Source organism: Ambystoma mexicanum, chromosome 1p, assembly GCF_040938575.1.
Source record: "Ambystoma mexicanum isolate Mex_15411 chromosome 1p, UKY_AmexF1_1, whole genome shotgun sequence".
Classification (NCBI taxonomy): Eukaryota; Metazoa; Chordata; class Amphibia; order Caudata; family Ambystomatidae; genus Ambystoma; species Ambystoma mexicanum.
This window is the reverse complement of record NC_090921.1, coordinates 673,031,012-673,052,362: the sequence shown is the minus strand read 5'-3', so window position 1 is coordinate 673,052,362 and position 21,351 is coordinate 673,031,012. Positions and strand designations below refer to the sequence as shown.

Sequence of the window (21,351 nt, the reverse complement as noted above, 5' to 3'; positions counted from 1 at the left end):
GTGCTATTTAAAATGCGAATCCATTACAAAATAGGAAATATCTTATTTTATCAAAATGGAATTATGAACCCAGAACCCACCACCTTTCTAAATCAGCCTCCCATTTCACCATAGCTGTGTTTTTTCTCTGGTTGCGCTGCTGTCACCAATGATTGAGGCGACTCTATGAAACGTGCACCTCACACGTCGACACTGTTTCCCACACAGAGAGAAACAGACACGTAGAATGAGACATGGAGGGAGACAAAGAGAGCTGGAGCTAGGGCAGCGTCTGAGGATATGTCGGCACAGCTAGTAATACCATATTGCAAAAGTTGAAAGCGAATTAGACCTATTCAGAGCAACATCCAGCCGCCCGGTTGGTTGGCTCAGAATGAATCGAACGCTGATCGCCCGGATCCTTAAGGAGAACGTTAGCTGCCATGTTTGTTCCAGTTAAAGGGCTAGAACGGTTGCCTGTTTACCTGTACTCTAATTCTTTTAGGATTGTGATGCGAAAGAGCGATGCAGGATTTGTTCCTTGGAAAGCTCAAACATATTTGTTTGTTTTGTCACATGTTATGTGTAGAATTGCTGTGTTTGTCATGTATTGAATTGCCACACTTGTTTGGGCTCTAAATCACCCCACCCAATTTGCTCCATTCACTGTTTTTGCTGTTTCTTGTCATAGATGATTTTCTGTAATTTAATATTTGGCTTGTTTGCCGTTACCAGCCTATCGCAGGCTATTCTCTAGCACATAGGCATAATAAAGAGATATTTTTTTTTTTTATTATTGTTTGATCAAAATGTGATTTTACAATACTGAAACTTTGTAGTAAACTACAATAAACATGTCTTTGTGTTTTCTGTTTTGGAGGCTTATTCTTTACTGTTCGCTGTTAACATTTAGTAGATTCGAGTCAATGTGTTCTAGCATTTTTGCAGTTGCTATTTGCCACGTTGTTTTATCTCCCCCAATGAGTCTGCACCACCACAATTGCTCTTCTGGCAGTGTGCTGAGACCCGGTATCATTAGCAGATAGCACTGTCTAAGTGCTGCAGTCGCTGTACATGCCATAAGTAAATGTCTTATTGTCTACTTTGGAGGTTGTGTGTCGTTGGAACAGAATCTGCAGGTGTTTGACTGTGCTTGTCCTCAAACATATCTTATATCATTTGTTTTGAACAGGTTGAACGTAGCTCATAGAATTAGGTTCTGTGCTTGCCTATTTGGAAATTGCTTTATGTAGTTTTGCAGTTCATTTCTTTTTACAGTGAAACTTGGTAAATGAGCGATGGGTTTTAATGTCGCGGTATCGTCAATCGTTTTGGCCCAGTCCATATCTTTTATTTTCTTTAGCACTTTACATGGATTTGTGATGAGTTCGTCTTCATCTGAGATGATTGTATCTAATAATTTTTGATTTTGCTTTTGCCAGTTGGTTATCATATCACAAGTATTGTTGTTCATTTCTTGTTTAATGATGCTGAGGATTTTGTTTTTGCTGTCCATTCTGCATTTGTGGTATAACATGATGGCATTGCAAGTTGCAGCACATTTTAGAGATTGTAAACTTAATTTGCGTCGTATTGCTACCCCAGGAGTCGAATTTGGTAGTTTAAGAACTTTGCGCCAGAAATGTGCTTCTAATTTGCACCAAACTTTCTGTGGAATCGTCGGCATGGCTTCTATGCCATATATGATGGTGGGTACGACCTTCATCTTGTAGAAGTTTATTATTGGTTTCAGGGAGAATTTTGCAAATTTGCTGACAATTTTTGTTGCTTGAGCTGCTAGTTTACTCATTTTTGTATGTAGTTCCTGCTGCATTGTGGTTTCATGGAGGGAACTATCCATGTAGACTCCTAGATATTTAAAGTTTGAGACCACTTCAATTTTGGTCTTGCCCAAATGCCACTGAAAGTTTTCCTTTCTTGGGTGACATTGGAAAATCATGATTTTTGTTTTATTGATATTGATTTCCAAATGATTTCTGTTGGCGTAGATTAGAAGGGCGTCAAGTTTGCGCTGCAGCCCAATTTGGGTCTGGTCAAAAATTGTTAGGTCATCAGCATAAAGTAGGTGTCCGATTCGCGTTTTCCCCAGTGTTGGTGGGAAGACTCGTGTTTGACTTCCCATATTTTGAATGTCGCCGATATAGGTGATAAAGAGTGCTGATGCCAGTGGACAACCCTGTTTGACTCCTCGTGTGGTGTTTATTTCGGCTGATAGGTCTCCTTCACGGCTGAGTCTGACTCTTATGGATGTGTCATGATGCAATGCTTGAATTGGCTCTAACAGAGCGTGGGGACATTTCCATGCTTCAAGTTTGTTCCACAAGAGGGATCTTTCAACTCTGTCAAAGGCTTGAGAGAAGTCAATATAAGCTGCGAACAGACGGTGCTTCTTTTCTAGGGTTTTTGCTTTTAGTATACTGCACACTAGTATATTGCATGTTGTACCTGTGTGTTTCTTGAACCCTGTTTGCATTTCATCATTACAATCTGCAGAGGCCGCCCATCTTTGAAATCTCGTCAAGAGTAATGAGGCGTATACTTTCCCCATGACATCTAGTAGGGCGATCGGTCGAAAATTCGTTGGATCTGTGAGGCTGCCTTTTTTATAAATCGGTACCACGATTGCTTTGGTCCATGATTGTGGCACTGATCTCGTTTCAGTGCATCGCTTGAAGATGGCGCTTATCAAGGTAGCCCATTCTTCTGGATGACTTTTTAGTTCTGCATTACTGATGCCATCTGGGCCTGGTGCACGCGAGTTTTCCAATTTTTTGATGATGTCGATAATATCCCCTTTTCTATCTAGGTTCGACCATTGTACAGCTTTTAGTTGTTGCGCCTGTGGTTTTACATTTAAATCAGATTTGAAGACTTTGCTGAAGTGACTTTCCCAAGTGTGTTGACTGATGTTGTTTAAAATTTGATTGTCCTGGGATTGTTCAACGTTATGTATTAAGGACCAGAAATTCCTACTGTTGTTGTTGATAAGCGCTTTTGTTATTTGTTCCGCGTCCTCTTGGTACAGTTTATGTCTATATGATCTTACCCAGGCTTTGTATTTTGTTTTGATACTTTGAATCTCTGATGTACCGTCTGTGGTAATTTGCTTGGAGGCTGTTCAAAGAGCTCTTCTATGCTCGCGCCTTTTATCAATTAGAACTTTATTGTATGCATGTTTAGTATTTCTGTTTGTTGCGTTTCCTTTTCTTTTTGTTGTTTGTATATACGGCAACAGTAAAGGTTGGTAGTCGATGCTGGGGCATGTCGCTGAGGTGGTGATAGCCCTGTATTTTGCTGTGATTTTGAGAATTTCAGCAGTACTTAGTTTGATTCTGGTGCCTTTCGCGTTTGCCTCAATTTGTGTGTTCATTTGACAGTTTTTGTTGGTTTTGAGGTTCCATGCGGTTTCAAGCAGGTTGTGGTCGCTTGTTGGAGTGTGCCGCACTTTAAAAAGTTGTAGGCAGTGCAACATGGATTTGGATACATAGATGTAATCGATTGTGGTGGCCGAGGATGCTCGCTCCCAAGTTGCTATTCTGTCTGTTTCCACAAACACTTCATCCAAGTTGTATAGCTCACGCGAGTCGGTGAACTTTCGCCAAATTGTGCCACGGTGTGCGGACGCCTTTTGTAGTTCCGTTGCATTCATACTAGTTGTTTGGGTGACATTTATATCTCCACATATCAAAATGTTCTCTATGTCATGTTCGGTTCTTACTGCATCAATTGTCCTTTCACAAAGGTCTATGAATTTTTTTGCGATGATTGCAGCTGGGTTCCAGTAAAGATTTATTATAACAATTTTTGGTAAATCTGTCTTATGATTTTCGTCGCCTTGCCAGGCAATCTCTAATGCCAAAATTGATTGATTTGCAATTATCGTTTGTACGATGGAGGCTCCAGAACCGTTTCGGCAGGCTATCAGGAGACCTGAAGTTGGACGTCCTTTGGTTCCTCTTGCAGCAGGGGATAGAATGATCTGATATCCTTCTAGTGTGGGGGTTTGCTGAAGCCAAGTTTCCTGTAGACAGATTATGTGAAATTCTCCAGGATTGGGGCCTCCTGGAGCAGTCAGATGCATATGACCTCGCGTATTCCATGAACATAACTTGATGTCATTGATGACTTCTATGGGTGCATTACATGTGACTGCTTCCGCCCGCTTGAGTGGCTATTGTTTGCGATGTAGGTTTAGTGCTTTTGGCAACCAAGCCCAGATTCCTGTTTTACTGCTTGTATTTGGGCTTTGCTTGAATTGAGCCATCGGTGTTGAGCCGACTCTTTGCGTGCAGGTTATTTTTGTGGTACCATCTATGATTTGTGTCCGTTGTGGCTTTACCATCTTTTCTTTCTCCGTTGTTTTGTTGTGTACTGAGTCATTCTTGGTTTTATAGTGCTCATTTTTGCTCTTATCGTAATGTGATCTCTGATATTTCTTTGATGTTTCAAGTCCCTTTGTTACTTTGTGGTCTTTCTGAGGATAATCCTCTGTATCTTTTTTGGCATGCGTCTTGTACTTCGTGGTTAAGGGTTTGTTTTCCGCAGCGTCAGTCTGTCTAGTTTTAGCTGATTCGATGCATTCTTCGTTACTGGGTACTGTGAGGTCTTCCACGTAGTAACCAGAATTGTAGATGTCTCTTCTATGTTTTAGAATTTTTTTGAATATCGTTGAGGACGTTAGATGCATTATTGTGACTGCCCCATGTTGCGTATGCCATGGTTCAACGATTTTCAAGTCGTCTGTGTGAAGTCTCTGTAAATCTTTAATTTGACGCAGTATTTCCAAGACCGTTCTTCGATTTAAAATAGTCTCTTCTTTGATGCAACTTCGTTGGGTCATTCTAATTGAATATTTTGAGACATTTTTTGTGGGGTATCTCCCGTCGTTTTCTTCAGTTTCTTTGTTTCTTGTGTTTGGAGCGTGAGATGCTCGTTTGTGTGGATCGTTCTGTTGTTTATGTCCTGAGCTGGGATCATGTTTGGTATTGTTGTTAGTTTTTCTTACTTCGTGTTCTCGTTTCTTGGGTGTACCTTTGTACACCTTTAGCGTTAGTTTTTTTTCTCCTTGAGGTTCTTGTGTTTTGTTTTGTGTTCGTAGAGTGGTTGTTGACTCTCTGTCCGTTGTTGTTTTCTTTTTTGTAAGGCGTTCTTCTGATTTGTTTCTGATATATTTTGTTTTATTGATGTTCTTACTTTGGATAGTCTCCGTACATCCATCTGCGATATGGATTTGCTTGTGCTCTTTTTTGTTCTCACGGTATGCTGCACACTTTGTTAGACGATTTCGTTTTTGTTCCAGGGTTTCGAAGTCACGTTCTTGCAGCATTTCCGCATATTTTTCTTCTGTAGTTGCTGCAGTCTTTTGTTTCGGTGATTTTGTTTGTTCCGCCTTTTGATTGACTGCAACTAATGCTGTCGGTGAATCAATGACTTCATCCGAATATGTGCTCAGGTTCGTTAGGGGATCCGTTAAATCCAGTTTATCCTTGGAGTTCCGTTCTTTGGTCAGTTTGTTTTTATAGTTTTTTAGGTTTTCTGAATTTTCGTTTTCCCTCATTGTGGTGGCCGTTGAGCTATTCGCATTCCATTTTGGTACTGCGACTGGTGCTCTTATTTCAAGACTTGAGTTCGATTCTTTTTCTATGTTTTGTTTACTGGAGGTATTTTTTGGGACATCCTTTTCAGTGCGGGTTGCAGCTGTTTCTAAATCGTTATTCGGTTTGTCTTTCCGGCCAGTTACCTCGAAAATGCCATATGAGGGGGTTGCAACTCTGATCTCACCTTTGTCTTTGGCGTTTGCTTGATTTAACACCAACATTGCCGGTGGCGTTTGTTGTCCCGTGGTCACATTGTTTTTACGGTTTGTTATCTCGTTATTGCTTATTGTGTTTTGCTGGGTTTTTTCTTTGTCAGTTGCTTTTGTATCGACTGTTAAGTCAATGATGGTCTCTGTTTGTGTTCCTACTTGATTTGTATTGACTGACTTGCTCAGTCGATTGGACAGTGTAGTTTCATTTGTCATTTCTGTGCAGTTGTTAATCATCTCATTGATGCGTGGCTCAGTCGTACCTTTGTTGTTTATAGGATTTTCTTTTGCTGTAATGTAGCCTTCCAAGTATACTATTTTCGTCAGAAGCATTGCTAGGATGACTTGTTGATCTTTTACTGCATCATTCATGGTCTCGTATAGTTTGCAAAAAGGATTGAGTGCAATAGTTATGACGGACATGATTCCTTGTAAATCCGTTTTTTTCGAGGATGCCTCTTGTACTGCATTTGGTGTTTGTGGGCATGAAGTTCTGCCTGATTGATGTTCAAACTCACTATGACTTCTCCTGGGTGTTCGTGGTTGCTGTGAGCTTCTTGATTCCGTTTGTATTATTTTTTCTGTCGGAAGAATCCATTGGGGTCTGTCTTTTGTTTTATTCACTTGAATGTCGAGTTCCACTATCTTTGGGCGTTTATGTGGTTCTCTTGCATCTGCCACGTGATGACTGGTTGAGCATGGACTGAGATTCTGACTGGATGCAGCTGGTGATGTAGATGCTTCTGACGCAGAGGTCTGGGGCAGGCTTTCTCGTTCTTGTGTTTTGGCCGTGACCGCAGTGGCCTTTTGGGGCTCTTTGGATTCTTTGCTGCCTTGAATCAGTTGTTCGTCGCTCGTCGTGCTCTCCTGGTCCATGTTAAACGGTGTTGAGGGCTCACCTTCTACATTGTCTTGGTTAGGTGCGTTTTTTCCATTGGGTATGTCTTCGCCTATATTCTTGGAGAGGTCGGCTTTTGACATTTGTCTTATTGCATTCTCATCGCTTTCATTTGTTTTTTCGCCTTCCTCAAGACTAGAGTCTGTTGATATGAGCCTTTGAGCTGCGGATTTGTCTGCTTGTGACGAACCTGCTTCAGGTGGGAGGTCCATTCTTCGTTGTTTTGCATGTGGTATGTTTTCGCTTATGGCTGTTAACATATCTGCATCAGAAATTTCCGCGAAGTTTCGTGATTTCTTTAGTAGCTGGAGTTCAAAGAAGTCAGTCAACATACGCATGGTGTTTGTTTTTTTTCGATTTCGCGATGTTTGTGCTTTTAATCATGCGCTCTTTCACAGTGTGTGATGCGTTTTTGGTGGATCGATTCACTTTGGTTCTTGCATGCATGTTTGATTTGTTATTCTTCTGATTGGTGAATTTATGCAAGCTCGATTGTCCGAGTATGGTTTCACAACAATCTCTGCTTCTTTTTTTCATGTTTCGCGCTGATGTTAGTGCGCTTTCTACGCAGTTCTTCTCTGGTGGAGCGTGTTCCATACAATTTACACTTTCTTGGAGATCTTCTTCATTGTTTGAGGCGTGTACTAGGACTTTTACTCGTTGATGAGCCCTCGTTGGTGATTGGTCCTGAGTCTGTTTTTCAAATTTTTTTCCTTTCCATTTGCACGATTCAGAGCTCTCTACTTCGGTTGCGAGTCACGTCTCCTTCATGTGCGCACGATCTTCCTCATCCGACGGCAATTCAGTGGTGACTGTTGACAGTCGAAACTTGGTGGGGCTCGATTGCAATGTTTCTTCGGCGTCTTCGTTTCGTGGGCATGTGTCTATTTCCTCACTTTGCTCTAGGCTCTCTTCATGCCTGCACTCCGACCCCCCTCCGGGGGTTGACGGTGTGGCTAGCTTCAGAGTGCCGAGTTGTCGGGAAGTTGACGTCCTCGCTCTTTTCATTATCCAACTGGTTACGACTTTTGACGCTAGTTGTTGTTTCCTCGTTTGCAGTAATTTCTGTAATTGTGGTGGGAGTGTGTAGTTTTTTTCAAGATTGACTATCAGCGGGCTGGTGTGTTCACAACTCGTTGGCATGAGGGGTGTTAAAGGTGCATTGATGACTTCAGAGGGAGGGTCATTCTTCTTTGTTGGTCTATTTGTTTCGTTACTTTCAATAGCCACACCGGTTCAGGGACCACCCGCTCCTTTCCTCGAGCTACGGAGGCGACGCCCGTCTTCTTCGCCCATGCTTGGAGTAAGCTGATTTTGTGCGCTAGGAACTTAAGTGCGTGTGTTTTAAGTTAATGAACTGCAATGTTAATGATTTCCACAGGGATGGGTGTTGGATTTGGAGCTTGTGGTGCTGGGTTCAAAGAAAGCTTAAGAGATCTTACCGCATGAGTTGAGCTTGTGTTTGTGGATGAGGGCACCGACCCAACCGCGGCCCTCTGCCGGACCATGCCAGACCACTTAGACACCACTTCGCACCGCGCGCACTCCGCGCCGCGGATGGTGTTTTATAGTTGTTGCAGCTCCTCCTTCAAAACAGTGGCAATGAAGAACAGACTCCGACCACGCCAGACCACTTAGACACCACTTCACACCGCGCGCGCTCCGCGCCGCGGATGGTGTTTTATAGTTGTTGCAGCTCCTCCTTCAAAACAGTGGCAATGAAGAACAGACTCCGACCACGCCAGACCACTTAGACACCACTTCGCACCGCGCCGCGGATGGTGTTTTATAGTTGTTGCAGCTCCTCCTTCAAAACAGTGGCAATGAAGAACAGACTCTGACCACGGCAGACCACTTAGACACCACTTCGCACTGCATAAAGAGATATTTATATTTTTCTACAGAATTTGATTTGGTGAGCAAAAAAATCACGCAAAAAAACGAAAAATGACACAGGTTCTTTTTATGTAAAGTATCTCCACTTATGGACCCATTAGTGAATGTTAAGGAACCAAACTTGTACATACACAATAACTGATAATTATGTGTTTAAATCATGTGTGCACTTGTTGGGCACCCACCCAAGTATTTTGTGAAGAGCGATTAAGAAGTCGTGTATTTGTATGCAGGGCAGTGTAAGGGAAAATGTCCCCCGCTCTCCACTTCTCCCAGCTCACACTCTTGGCAGATACTTGCTTCACTTATATGCCATTTTGGTTGGTATCAATGAGCATCTGTTTCCAGCAGGCATTCAGTCAGGCTGTGCTTGCAGAGTGTTTGCTTGCAGTCTGAGCTAAACTCCACGGTCTGATAGATGTGCTGTAAATGGACAGTGATACTCTGTTTTGTTGTATTGCTCGAGTTGTGTCAGCCTGTAGCCTGACTGGATCTTGGTTTCTTGAGAAATCCTTCTTGCCGCATGTGGTTTTGCTTGAGGGATGCCAGCATTGCGGCCTACCACGCTAACATATCCTTGCTGTCATTGGTTATTTGTTCCTGTGGTGTCTGAGGAGGATGGCAAGTGGGCTGAGGATGGATCTCTCCAGTTCTGCATTGCACCCATGATTTGTGCCATTTCCGCACCAGGGCTGTAGGGTATCTGCGAGTGTCCTATTCTGAGCGATGTCGGCAAAGAATTGGGATATCAGTGATGACAAAGATTTTAGCACAATTTTTTTCTTGTTGATTGAAATAGACTAGTTGTGTTCCGCTGGCCTGGAAAATACACTGTGGGCCTGATTCTCAGAGATTGCACTGGGGCAAACTTAGCGATGCCCTGAGAATCTCAGATTTTCACCTGCTATCTTCTACCAGGTATGCAACGCCTAAAACCTGAGCAAATCAAACGATGCCTACAGCATCTTCTGTACTGTGCTTGCACGTGAGCGTCCGAAAGATGCCCCAGGCATCTATAGGTTTGCTCCAGATTTAAGCTTTATGAATCTGTTGTAAGGTAATAGATGCAAATCAGAGTAGCTCAAGGCGTCTCCTGATTTGGCCAGGGGCAAATTCTTGAGAACCAGCCCTTCTTTGGTGGACTGACCAAGTCACCTGCATATTACAACTGTTAAATATCAACCTTTTCTCATCAGACCTTGGGTTCGTAAATCTTGCTGTGTGACCTAGTCACTGATATAACATTTGAGCCAGTGCACTCAGAGGACACCCTGTACCCCCAAGTTCCTGCTTTACGGTCCAGTTTGTATTCAGCATAGTGTCACTAAGTAGCTGCTTGAGGCACAGGTCGATTATGATTTTTATGCCAATTGTATGTTTAGTCTTGGATGGCACATTATGGCAGTCTCAACAGCCATCAGACTCCCTTGATACACTGGATGGTTTTGCGGTACTCTTTGGACTTGGGAATAGAGATCTACAGACGCAGTCGACTATGCCCCGCTACTCAACTGTTTCTACATACCGAAATGTTTAAAAACAGGAACGGGTGATAATCCTCTGCACTCCTACGACAAACACTTGGTGAAAAAACAGGGAATGAGAAAGCTGAAAAGGAAAGCCGAGACCTCTATACACCCGAACGACCAACTCCAAGCAAAAACAGCAGTCAGCCGCTATAAAAACTGGGTCCGTGCACATAGGCTTAAACAATACCAGCAAGATTCTGAGAAAATGCTAAAGGCAATTTGTGAGAGAAGACCTGCCGATTTCTGGTCGTTGGTCAAAAGTTGTGCCTGGGAGCAGAAACCACCAGGGATAAACAGTGTTTTGGAGGAAACATGGGAATTGCACTTCCAAAAGCTTTATGCAGAAATAAATGCTTGCACCGTTTTGGAGCTGAGTAAAACTCCCACGACGTGGGACATCCCACATGAGATAGGAGAAATTACATAGAAGGTGAGGAACCTAAGCAACTCCCGTGTGCTGGGCCCAGGCGGCCTAACTAACGCCATACTTAAGCAAAATCCAGTGCTCTGGGCTAGGTTTATCCATCTCCTGTTCAGACGTATTGTGCAGACTCGTCGCCTATCCGAATCCTGGCTGACTGCAAAAGTCGTTCTGGTATCTAAGAACGGGGAGAGGGAAGACCCCAAGAACTATCGGCCTATTGCTCTCCTTGACGTGCTTAGGAAGATCTCTGGATCAATGCTTCTCAAAAACCTAAATGAATGGTCCTAAAGGTAGAAACGACCCATTGCAAACTGGATTCATCCGAGGTATGGGCACGGAGATAAACATTCTTGTCTTGGGCATCCTCAAGGGGATGGTTTGGGAAAACAAACCAAAGATATATCTAGCATTTGTGGACCAAGCCGTTGGCCAGGTGGGTCGAGCGCGTCTTTGGTCGCACTACACTCAAACACCAACAAGAAAATGGTCACTGGATGAACACTGATCAGGTTACAGCGGGTTACAGCATCAACTAGACAAATTAACTAAATATGTGGAGGGAAATGACCTACAGATAACATATCAAAGACAGTAATCTTGGTTATGGAGAAACCAAAAAAGTCAAGGTCAACTTGTGTGTGGAAAATGGACCAGAAGCAAATTGAACAGATCTGAGTATTCAAATATCTAGGAGTCTTGACAAACAGCAGTTACAGAGAAACTCTGACTCTGCGGCTGAAGGCCAAATCTTTGGCAACCCAGGCAACAATTCTGAATAAAAAATGTGGCTGATTCTCGATGATCCCTGTCCTGGAATTTTACAAAACAAAAGTGCTACCAACCCTAACATATAGCTCAGAAGCAACACTGAGTATCCCAAACAAAATCTGGCCTATTTTAGAGGGTATCTTTTGGAAAAAGGTTCTGCAGGTACGGACGTCGCTGCCTGTCCAAATATTGAGGAAAGAACTAGGGCTCCAATCATTGAAATCTATTGTGGAGTGGAAACAACTAGCACTATACAGGAAGTGCCTTTACTCCTCCAATACCTCTATAATGGAGCTGATACATAAGGAAATTGAGAAGGGCAACAACGGAGCATTGAAAGAGTGGGTCGAAGGAAATCTAGCCAAATTAAGCAAACCTGGGTCTACTGCAGGTGACTTGAACACTAACCCATTCAAGCTTAAAAAAGAACTGGGGGAGCTTGACTGGATCCAGACCATAAATGAAGCATCTACCTATAAATTACATTGGATGCGGTGAATGAAACAAGGGCACTGGGCGCTATACCCACATATCTGATGATGTTCCTGTCCAGATATCATACAGACCAATTCCTACAGTTCAGCTTAAATCTCTATCGGACTAACAAAATAAATGGGGCAAGATCAATTCCAAAAACATCAGGAAATAACAACAAATGTCGGTTTTGCACAGGAAATAATCAAGTGGAAACCCATCTTCAACTGGTCTGTATGGGATTGACCAAAATCAGAACTAAACACTTCGGCCAATTCCTAGAAAACGCCTGCAACACGAGTGTGGACGCATGGTGGACATTTGCCCTAGGTTGAGAAAAGGTCTCGGTGACTCTTGCAATAATTGCATTTTTCAGTGAGATTCTGCCAGAGGGAATCCTACGGCATAGACACCGGATGGCGGGGATGTAAAAGGTCAACATACGACTTGGTATGACCATCTTTCCCCTCTTTTCTTCCCGCTTCTCTTGTTCCTTGTTCCTCTACTTTTAAGGCTTTTATTTTTGTTCCCCTCTGTGTTCCTGTTGTTTTATCTACTTGTATGAACTTTTGTAAAGGACATGGATACATGAGGATTATGTAAGTTCTTCCTGTTTTGCAAACATTTTGTAATGAATAATAACAAAATAGAAAATAGAGATGTAGATGGGCTGTTCAACAAGGCAATCTTAGCCAGACTCGGTCACCTGAACGAGGAGGATATGTGTTCTGGTCTAGGGGACCAAGGAAAATAAAGGTTCACACATCATGGGCCACTGCTGGACCCTGGACCTCCAGTTGGAGTTGGTTTGTGTGAGTGGCCCTCACAGGGTTTGACCAGAGACTAACATATGAATTTTATACATGTGCAGGGATATGTCCACATTAAGATGTATGTTATCTTTGAAGGCAATGCTTGAAGTTTGACAATAACATGACTGCTATGTCTGTCCCTTTCACATGCCCACCCTACCCTCTTCCCCAGGATGACGACTGCAGGTACAGCCTACCTGGCAAAGCGGCCAAGTGCAAAGGGTTCAAAGAGATCCCAGTGGGAAACGAGAAAGCACTGAAGAAGGCAGTGGCACGTGTCGGCCCTGTATCTGTGGGCATTGATGCCAGTCTCTCCTCCTTCCAGTTCTACAGTAAAGGTGAGGTGGAGAGACCCCATGAGGGGCCCTCAGTGCTACAATAAGATAGCATTAATGCTTCATCCCATTAATAAACACCTACATTTGCAAATGGCTGGAACGTTTGCTCTTCTGTCCAAAGCCATAAGCTTCAAAGCCTTTGAGATGCCATCATGCTCTTTCTGGTTGAGGCAGAAGCAGTGGAACTCCGCAGAAGAAGATGTTACAGTGGCTTTTCCTGTGTCCACCCCATTGTATAAGGATTCTCCACACTGAGCGAGAACCGTACAAGGAAACTCGGAACTGAAGTTTCCTGGCAGAGTTTCACGCCCAGGCGAAGAATTCAAAGGGATTCATAGAGGCTCTTCCAGCATTTTCCATGAGTTAAGACAGTGGGCACCGGCCCAGGGTTCTCATCCCAATGGGAGATGCCATGCCTATCATGACAATTGCCAGTGCTCATCTCAGGCATGTGCACACTTGTGGAGATGAAGACAGACCCGCCCGCCCCCTTAATGCAGTGATAGGGGTCCATGTCTTTGTGCTGGCTCCCCGGCGCATGACATTCTTTGCATTGGTACTGCCACCTCTCCAGCTTTAATATGTTGTGGTCTTTAGAAGAGTGGAGCTTTGCTTTGAAAGGATGCCTCCGCTTCCCGCTGTCTGGCTCCTATAGCGTTCTCTTGCCTAAACGGGGGTCACACCTTTATACACTGGTCTGCCACACGACCGCACCCCTCCCACCACATCCTCTTTTTTTCCACCTGTGCTTACAATTCCCTGCCACTGTCGTTAGACTGGTAGATGTGCACAATGTTGCAATGGCACTGATGTAAAAACGTTGCTGTGATAGGCACAGGAACCCGGGATTCACCGAGATTCCTTTGCCTGTCAATACTGCATTCAGTGAATCCGAGGAATCTGGTGAAGGGGACCTGGACCACATTGTCTCAGGAGGATACCTCAGAGGCAACGTGCTCAGTTTGGAAACAAGACGACACGAAGCAACACAGGTTCGATCCCCGGGTCCGCGCTTAGAAACTTCTGGGTATTAAGTGTGTTATAAATAACCTATCATATCATTAGCAGTAGTAGTCGGGTCTTTTTTGTACTGATTCTCCAGCTCAACCAGAAAGAGCCCATGAGTGTCCCAACCTCCCATTTAAGTGGTTATTTTTGCTTTGGTGTTATTGATGCAGCTCCAACATCTCTCTAAGCGTGTTGCCACCTCTCTATCCCTTCCAGGAGTGTATTATGATCCAGAGTGCAATGGCACAAACATTGACCACGCTGTCCTGGCTGTCGGATACGGAATGCAGAAGGGGGCCAAGCACTGGATCATCAAGAACAGGTGAGATGGGACAAGTTGGGCAGAGGTAGCAAGCGAGCACAGCAACACCCAGGATAACAATGGGAAACTCTAGGGCACACTTGAGAAGATGGATGAAGGAGGTCATGTTGAGCCCAACATGCCGGATAAGGCACACATCTCCCCTGTTATATGATCACAGTACGATGCTACAATACTAGCCTCGTGTGGAGAGGCACCTGTGAACCAACACTAGGTGGGCAGGGTGGAATTCTGTATGGCTTCTGGCCTGGCTATTGATAACATAACAGTATCACCCTGGGATTACAGTGACCACTATCCTAAACGTGTCCCAGCACTCCAGCTTCTGGTGGTTCATGGCCATCCATGTTTAAGGGAGATCGTATTAAGTGGGCTCTGGCCATTACTTGCTCTTTGAGGAATGCAGCCATTTTAAGAGCTTATTCCATCATGGCTTGAACCAATTATTTATTCATTTTTATTTATTTGTTTATTTCTACCGCGCCATAAACCGGAGGCATCAGGGTGCAAAACAGACAACATAGAGCTAAAATGGTGCAAAGGGGCTAGTTTATTCAAACAGTGTAGTTTTCAGGTTTCACCCCCTTGGCATGTGCTGTGTCCCTTATGGAATCTCTGTTTCACGATAAGGTTGTCCTCGGCTTCGGGATCCAATGCAGCACTATGTGATCTTCTCTATGCTGGAACACTCATTTCGGAGTGTGCTAATGCTTTATGCAAGGCAAAATGCCCTGAAGTGACCTTGCAGTAGCATATGACACTTCCCAAATACCCAAAAGCAAACAGTGCACATATCCGAGCTTATGATGGGCGACATCCAGGCTTATGATGGGCGATATCCAGGCTTATGATGGGCGATATCCAACCTTATGATGGGCAGGTACCACCTCATCTCGTTCAAGAGGTTGGCATTCATGTTTCAGATTTCTCATTATATATGCATGCGCTGGAAATGGTACCGGTTCGACTTTACCACTGTGGCACAAGGCTGCTGCAGTGCCAAGGGGCAGATATCGATGTGTGGGATGGCATGTGCAGCTCTAGAGACCTCATCATCTACGCATGAGTTGGGTGGGGCTCATTAGGCCTGAAGTCGATGGGGTGAAACGTGCTGGGACTCGAGGTAGGATCTGGCTTGGGGGCGCAGTAGGCAAATCTGAGAAAGACGTGGGTGGCACTTGAATAAGTATGCACAGTGCAGGCACTGAGCGCAGTGGTCCCATTCCTTTTCGTGGGGGGCAGTGGCTTAATTTTCCTTTGGAGGAGAGGTGAAGTGGGCACTTATTTAATAGAAGTGGTGGTGCTGCCAGGGCATTACTGGTGCCTGAGGCAGGTATGGTCCATAGGAGCTCATCACTGATGGATGAAGATGGCAGGATGGTTGATTTATTGCTTGTACATCAGAAGGGCAGGGTATGCAGGAGGTATGGGCTTATTGTCTATGTATCCAGTGACTTATTACGAATGCACGAAGCGCGCAGGCTCCAGCTGCCTCCACCCGTGTTCATGTGTGATGATTAGACAAAGCTTGGAGGTCTCTTGTGTCTATGCCCCCCTCTGGGGTACGAGACCCTTTTTCCAGTATCAAAGGGAAGCTCCAGTTAGATGTAGCTATGTTGTTGGCAACTGTCAAAGAAAAGACTCTTGGGGGTTGCTATGGGCTTGTCTTTAGATGTATGGCTGTACACCTTTCATTGAATGTCCCTGAGCAATATATGGGCATTTGTAGTCAGCCCATTGGCTACTGCTGAGCAGGATGTGTGTTCTTGGCTGTCCTTGAGCATGGTCTGTAAAGGTTAATAATGAATTACCTGACCTTGAGCGGGTGAGACGCAAGAGGGCACTCACTTTCTGTGTGTGTGTTTGGGTACACAGCTGTCAGGCTACATTTTAGCCCGATTAGCCAGTGCATTTCATTGTATGCCCTACAGCAGGGGAGGCAGCTCATTCGTTGCCCTTGAGTAGTCAGCGTAAGGAAGGTCGGCACATGAACTGTCTTCCACCACTATGCGAAGGTACAGACAGTTGATTGGTTCTCCTCAGCATTACAAGACAGTTAATTGGTCCACCTGGTGCTGAGTGTGCAGGAATAGGCTGCTTAATGGCTGACGTAGCGCATGGAGTGCAGGAGTAGACGACTCACGAGCTATCCCCCACCACTTTGTGTAGGACTAGGCAGCTCATTGGCTCTTTTACAGAACAGTGTATCGGAGCAGATAGGGATTTGGTTGAGCACCGTGTGTAAACGTGAAAAGAAAAGTGAATATATTGCCCCCCTCTAACTACACCTTTCTCTCTCTTCATTACGGCAGCTGGGGAGAGGACTGGGGCAACAAGGGTTACATCCTGATGGCCCGGAACAAGCAGAATGCCTGTGGAATCGCCAACCTGGCCAGCTACCCCAAAATGTGATCCATCCGTGCGGCTGAGTGAAGATCTCCAAGGCTGAGAGCTTGCAGTGAGAGGGCAGATAGGCACCGCCCGGCGACCCACGGCTTCCGCTTCACCTCTGTGTACCTCTACATTTACCTCTGTATCTTTGTGTACCTTCACTTCCTTCCCTCTTCCAGTTCTCCTCAGTGACCTTCCAGAGCACCTTCACGAACATCTGATCCACTTCTCTGTGTCTCTGATGAACCACCATGTACCTCTAGTGTGCCACCCTTCAGATCTTTGTGTGTACACCCGTTCCCTTTCCTGTACTTACATTTCAACTCCATGTAGCTTCAGTGGACTTCCTTGTACCTCCAGATCACGTCACTGTGCCTTTCACCCCACATACTTTCAGTGTAGCTTTAAGTAAACACATTCACGTGCAGTGTACTTCAACTTCTCTCCTCTATACTCCCAGACCCCATCCATGAACCTTCGATGTACCTCCGTCTGCACCCATCCACCTCAGTATACCTCCATGTCACATCTCTGTACCTCCATTTCACCCCATGTGTTGTCAGTGTTGCTTTGAGTACATCCATTCACACAGAGTGTACGTCCACTTCACTTCTCTGTACCTGTACCTCAGCCCTCGCCATGCACCCTCAGTGCACCTCCACGTGCACGAGCCTAGCTACAGTGCATTACAGGATGTTCTGCACCTCCAAGGAGGACACTTCCGGAGCTTCAATGAACTATTTGGGAGAAGACATCATATAATTGCATGCCTAAAAATGTGGAAGTGAATCCATTATTTTGCCTAAACCTTTGGTAGTAAATGACTTTTGTGACACAATGTGGATATGAGGGCAGGTGCATTTTGTCTTCTGTTCCTAAAGTAGGAGAAAAAGGCGGAAGACACGGTAGAAATTGCGTTAGTAAAACCTCCAATCGGGACGCAGGGAGTGGTGAGAAGGAGAGAACAGGACATTGAAGGAGAAATAAAAATGCCACGCGCATGTTTATAGATACTCCTCAACAGGGACTTATATTTTGAACACAGTGAAACATACGGAGATCTGAATTAATGGGTCCTATTTGAAAGAGGTGCTTTTTTTCTGGGCTTAAAATCTTTTTTTTTTTTTTTTTAATAGCTTAACTGAAGCACTGAGCCCTGGGTTTAGGGTAATTAGTTATGAATGCAGAGAGTAAATGATACAAGCCCCCACGACTTGGAATGTGTCTTCTTCCCTTGTACTTTGTGAACATGCAGGCTATTGCCGGGAACTCAGGCCTCAGGCCACGTGCCCCATTGATCCTTGTTCCGGAGCCTGGCATCGCTTCCTGTGCAGAGTGTGTTGCTCAGCAGGTCTGACCAACTGTTTGCACGTTGTAGTACCTTTTTTCACGGTTATCTTTGTGTGAAAATGCAACTGTGTGACTATACATTTCGGAAAGTTATAAAATGTAACTTTGATTTGTAATAAAACAAACTAAAACTCAGCCGTCTATATTTTTTATGCTGCTGCAATCAAACCATGTGAAGCACCTCGGGGCACCCATGAGCCCAAAGCGTGAACGTGGCAGCTCATGTCCTGTGCAGCAGGTGCTTAGAGGGCACCAGCAGGGGCGCCAACGCGGTGCCATGGCAACCCCAACAGCACCAAAACATGTCCGGGTGTAAGCACAGGAGGAGGAGAACGTTGCATCTGTACACAGTCAAACAGTCAAACAAACAAACACACAGTCCCTTAAGTGGTATGGGGAAAGATGGAGGGTCTGTGTTCAAACTTCTTTATCATGAGCCCCCCCCATGAGCAAAATATTGTTGCTGAGCCCCCTTAAGTAAAAATGTTGCTGGCGTGCCAGAGACTCCTCCCTGCCACCCCGCACCCTCCTGGCCCCCACCCCTGCCCCTCTCCAATGCCATATCTGCTTATATTTTCTATTAAAAGTAGTCACTTTACTTATTCCATTTTTGGGGAGCCTCGCAACCCACCTGATCAGCCTTTGCTCCCCCCAGCCCCACAGTTTCATGACCCCTACCGTAAAGCATCACAGAAGTGGCAATGCCTAGTAAGCAAGTGGGTGGTGCTTACCAATAAACATTCTGTATGTCAAGCTTCATGATAAGAGTTAACTGTTCACAATTTAGAACTCTTTCTTCGGAGCGTTCAATGTATCCAGTGTTCTGATTACAGATCTTGCTCTGTGCCTGCGAGCCTCCAAGTAACTTCTATGAGGCACTTAGATCTTACAGTAGTCAATGTTGTGTGCAGGCAACATTTTAGGAAATAAGTGGATTGTGCCACAGAGACATAAAATGACGTGTCCTAGATCATACAATATCGGTGATGTGGGTGAAGTCAGGATTGGTCAACTGGTTGCAAATTCTTTTTCTTCCCCAATAGGAGGGGTCTGCAACTTCTTCTCCCTGTGTTTTACACTGCGAATCCCATGATCTCTCACTGGTTATGCTGGCAAAGGATGATGGGAGTTGTAGTCTAAAACCTCTGGCGCGCCAAAGGTGGCAGACCCCTTCCTTATTATATTCATTGAGTTCCAAAATGGATGAGGGGGCAGAATGGCCTGGCAAGAGGGCCCAGCATGAGGTGGAGGCTAAAGAGGGGGCTGTCCGTGGGAAAACACAGGGACTGGCAAAGATGATATAACAGATCTCTTTTTGCTGTACCCCAGGCAAACCTAAAGCTGCTGTTGGAAAAAAAGAATTCAATATATATTTAAAACATGGTTGCAACAAAGCCCCTTATCCTTTAGTATTTATTCTTTTAAAATGTCCATCTGTAGTTATCCATATTTACTTTTGTTCATTTTTCTGTATTTATCCATATTAATTAATTGTTCTGTTAAAAAAAAAACATAAGATCCAACCGTATTTTGCCATCTGTATTCAAACAGAAATATGTATTTATTGAATAAATTACACGCGGATATAGGGATATGGGTTCTTCCATTCCAGATCCTGCCCTGTTTTACGTTATAAAGAAATGGCTTCTCCTGTGAATGCTGCTAGTCTGGGACACATTTCAGAAGTCGTTATAACAGCATATCTGCTTTCTGTAGATTCTGCATGCTGCCCGTCTACAAAGCCACTAGGTGGATCCAAGCTGCGAGGCCCACTTTCCCCTATATCAAATACATGCAGCCAGAAAGCGGAGGTCATCGGAGGACAAGGATGAGTAATGGCTAAATCGTCTACTCAGTCTCACACTACTACTGAACCAGCAGTGATCCCAATTATATTGGTGAAACAGGCGCAGCCCTAAAGTTATACCTCGTTCGTTCGTCTAGAGCAGGGCAGGGTATACCTTCAGAATGAGTGTGATCTGGTAACAGTAGCAACCCAAACAACTTTAGGACAATGGTCCAAAATAAAAGAATGTCCATTCAAGGTTCTATCTTTTACTCAAACAATAAAATGCAGTCAACTAAAAACTGTAGCAAAACCCCATCTCTGTAAAGAAAACACAGAAAATGAGCAGAGGTGCTTAGGCACTTAATTGGCACAATGTTCAAGAATATCTTAGAAGAAAAAGGCAGAGAAGGGGTGCGTAAAAGTCACTGTGTTCCCAAATGTGGACCAGGGGACTGGGTCTCTTCTAGTACCTTATACTTGTCTATAGGGCGCAACAAATTTGTCCCAGGATTTTAGGCATTGAGTCAGGAGTCTAGACACTGTCAGCACCTGGCCGGGGTAGAGTGGCAACAACAGTCCCAAAAATGTGATACTGTTCGGCAGCTGCATTGGCTTGAGGGTCGAAGATGCTGGCAATGGCGGGCAGTGGCGTGTCAGCAGCAGTGGAAGATTCTGTGACCTCACGGATGAAGAAGTGCAGGTAGGTAAGCAGGCTCTGACTGGCTGTTGGGTGGAAGTGCCATATATGGTGTTGTTGTGAAGGCCCGGCCAGACTAGCTGGAGCCTTCCCAGTGATGTATGTTGTGGGTACCTCCTGTGGGTGGGACCCGGGTGAATAGAGTGTGTGACGAATATGCATTCTGTGTTGTGGATGTCTAGTATCTGGTGGTTGACACACTGACTGAGACAGCCCTGCCCGAAACCGGTATGAATGCAGTTAGGAGTGTTGAATGGCTTGGTACTTGTCCCAATACACATAACTTGTTCTGAGTGTCTGGAGAGAAGTGAATGGCCTGAATACCTTGTGTGCCTGATTGGCTGCCTGCCTGCATGAATGCCCTTAGTCGTGATTGGATGCTTGAGTGTGACCCAGCGGAATGAATGGGAGATCAACAGTATATCTGAGGACCTCTCACTGCTAGGAATCGTGTTCAGAAACTGAAGTCCACTACGACGAGTAACTGGAGTAACTGAAGCTTGACCTTGAAGCCCCGCTGGACGAGAAGAAGTTCTGTTGCTCTCCTTCACAATCTGAAAGCTGCTGTGTCTCCAAGGACTGACCCAGAGAGGACCTGGTAAGGCGCCCTCTTCCCGAGCTAGGAGGGACCATCGTGCACCAGCTGATCTTTGCCAACGCTCCCTGGTAGACAGACCTTTGACAGGCTGCCGACCCGAGACGGGGACTGCCGCGGAATCTCAAAGAGAAGCACCCGGACTGTTGTCCGCCACTGTCGACGACTGCCGTTGCCGACCGGAGCCACCATGCTCCCGTTTGCCTAAGAACTTCATTTGATCATCGGACGCTCTCGTCTGCATCGTCGCCCTC

The 21,351-nt window shown here is 44.9% G+C and overlaps 1 protein-coding gene across 1 annotated transcript in view; it reads left to right on the top strand.

The window, feature by feature from the left end:
- CTSK (cathepsin K) overlaps nucleotides 1-18,151 on the top strand; it is a 120,604-nt gene extending 102,453 nt beyond the window's left edge. The window contains exons 6-8 of the mRNA XM_069649739.1: nucleotides 12,780-12,945; nucleotides 14,170-14,275; nucleotides 16,588-18,151. Coding sequence (XP_069505840.1) covers nucleotides 12,780-12,945; nucleotides 14,170-14,275; nucleotides 16,588-16,687 — 372 coding nt within the window. The 3' untranslated portion in view covers nucleotides 16,688-18,151. The remainder of the gene's footprint in view (nucleotides 1-12,779; nucleotides 12,946-14,169; nucleotides 14,276-16,587) is intronic.
- The last annotated feature ends 3,200 nt before the right edge of the window (nucleotides 18,152-21,351 follow it).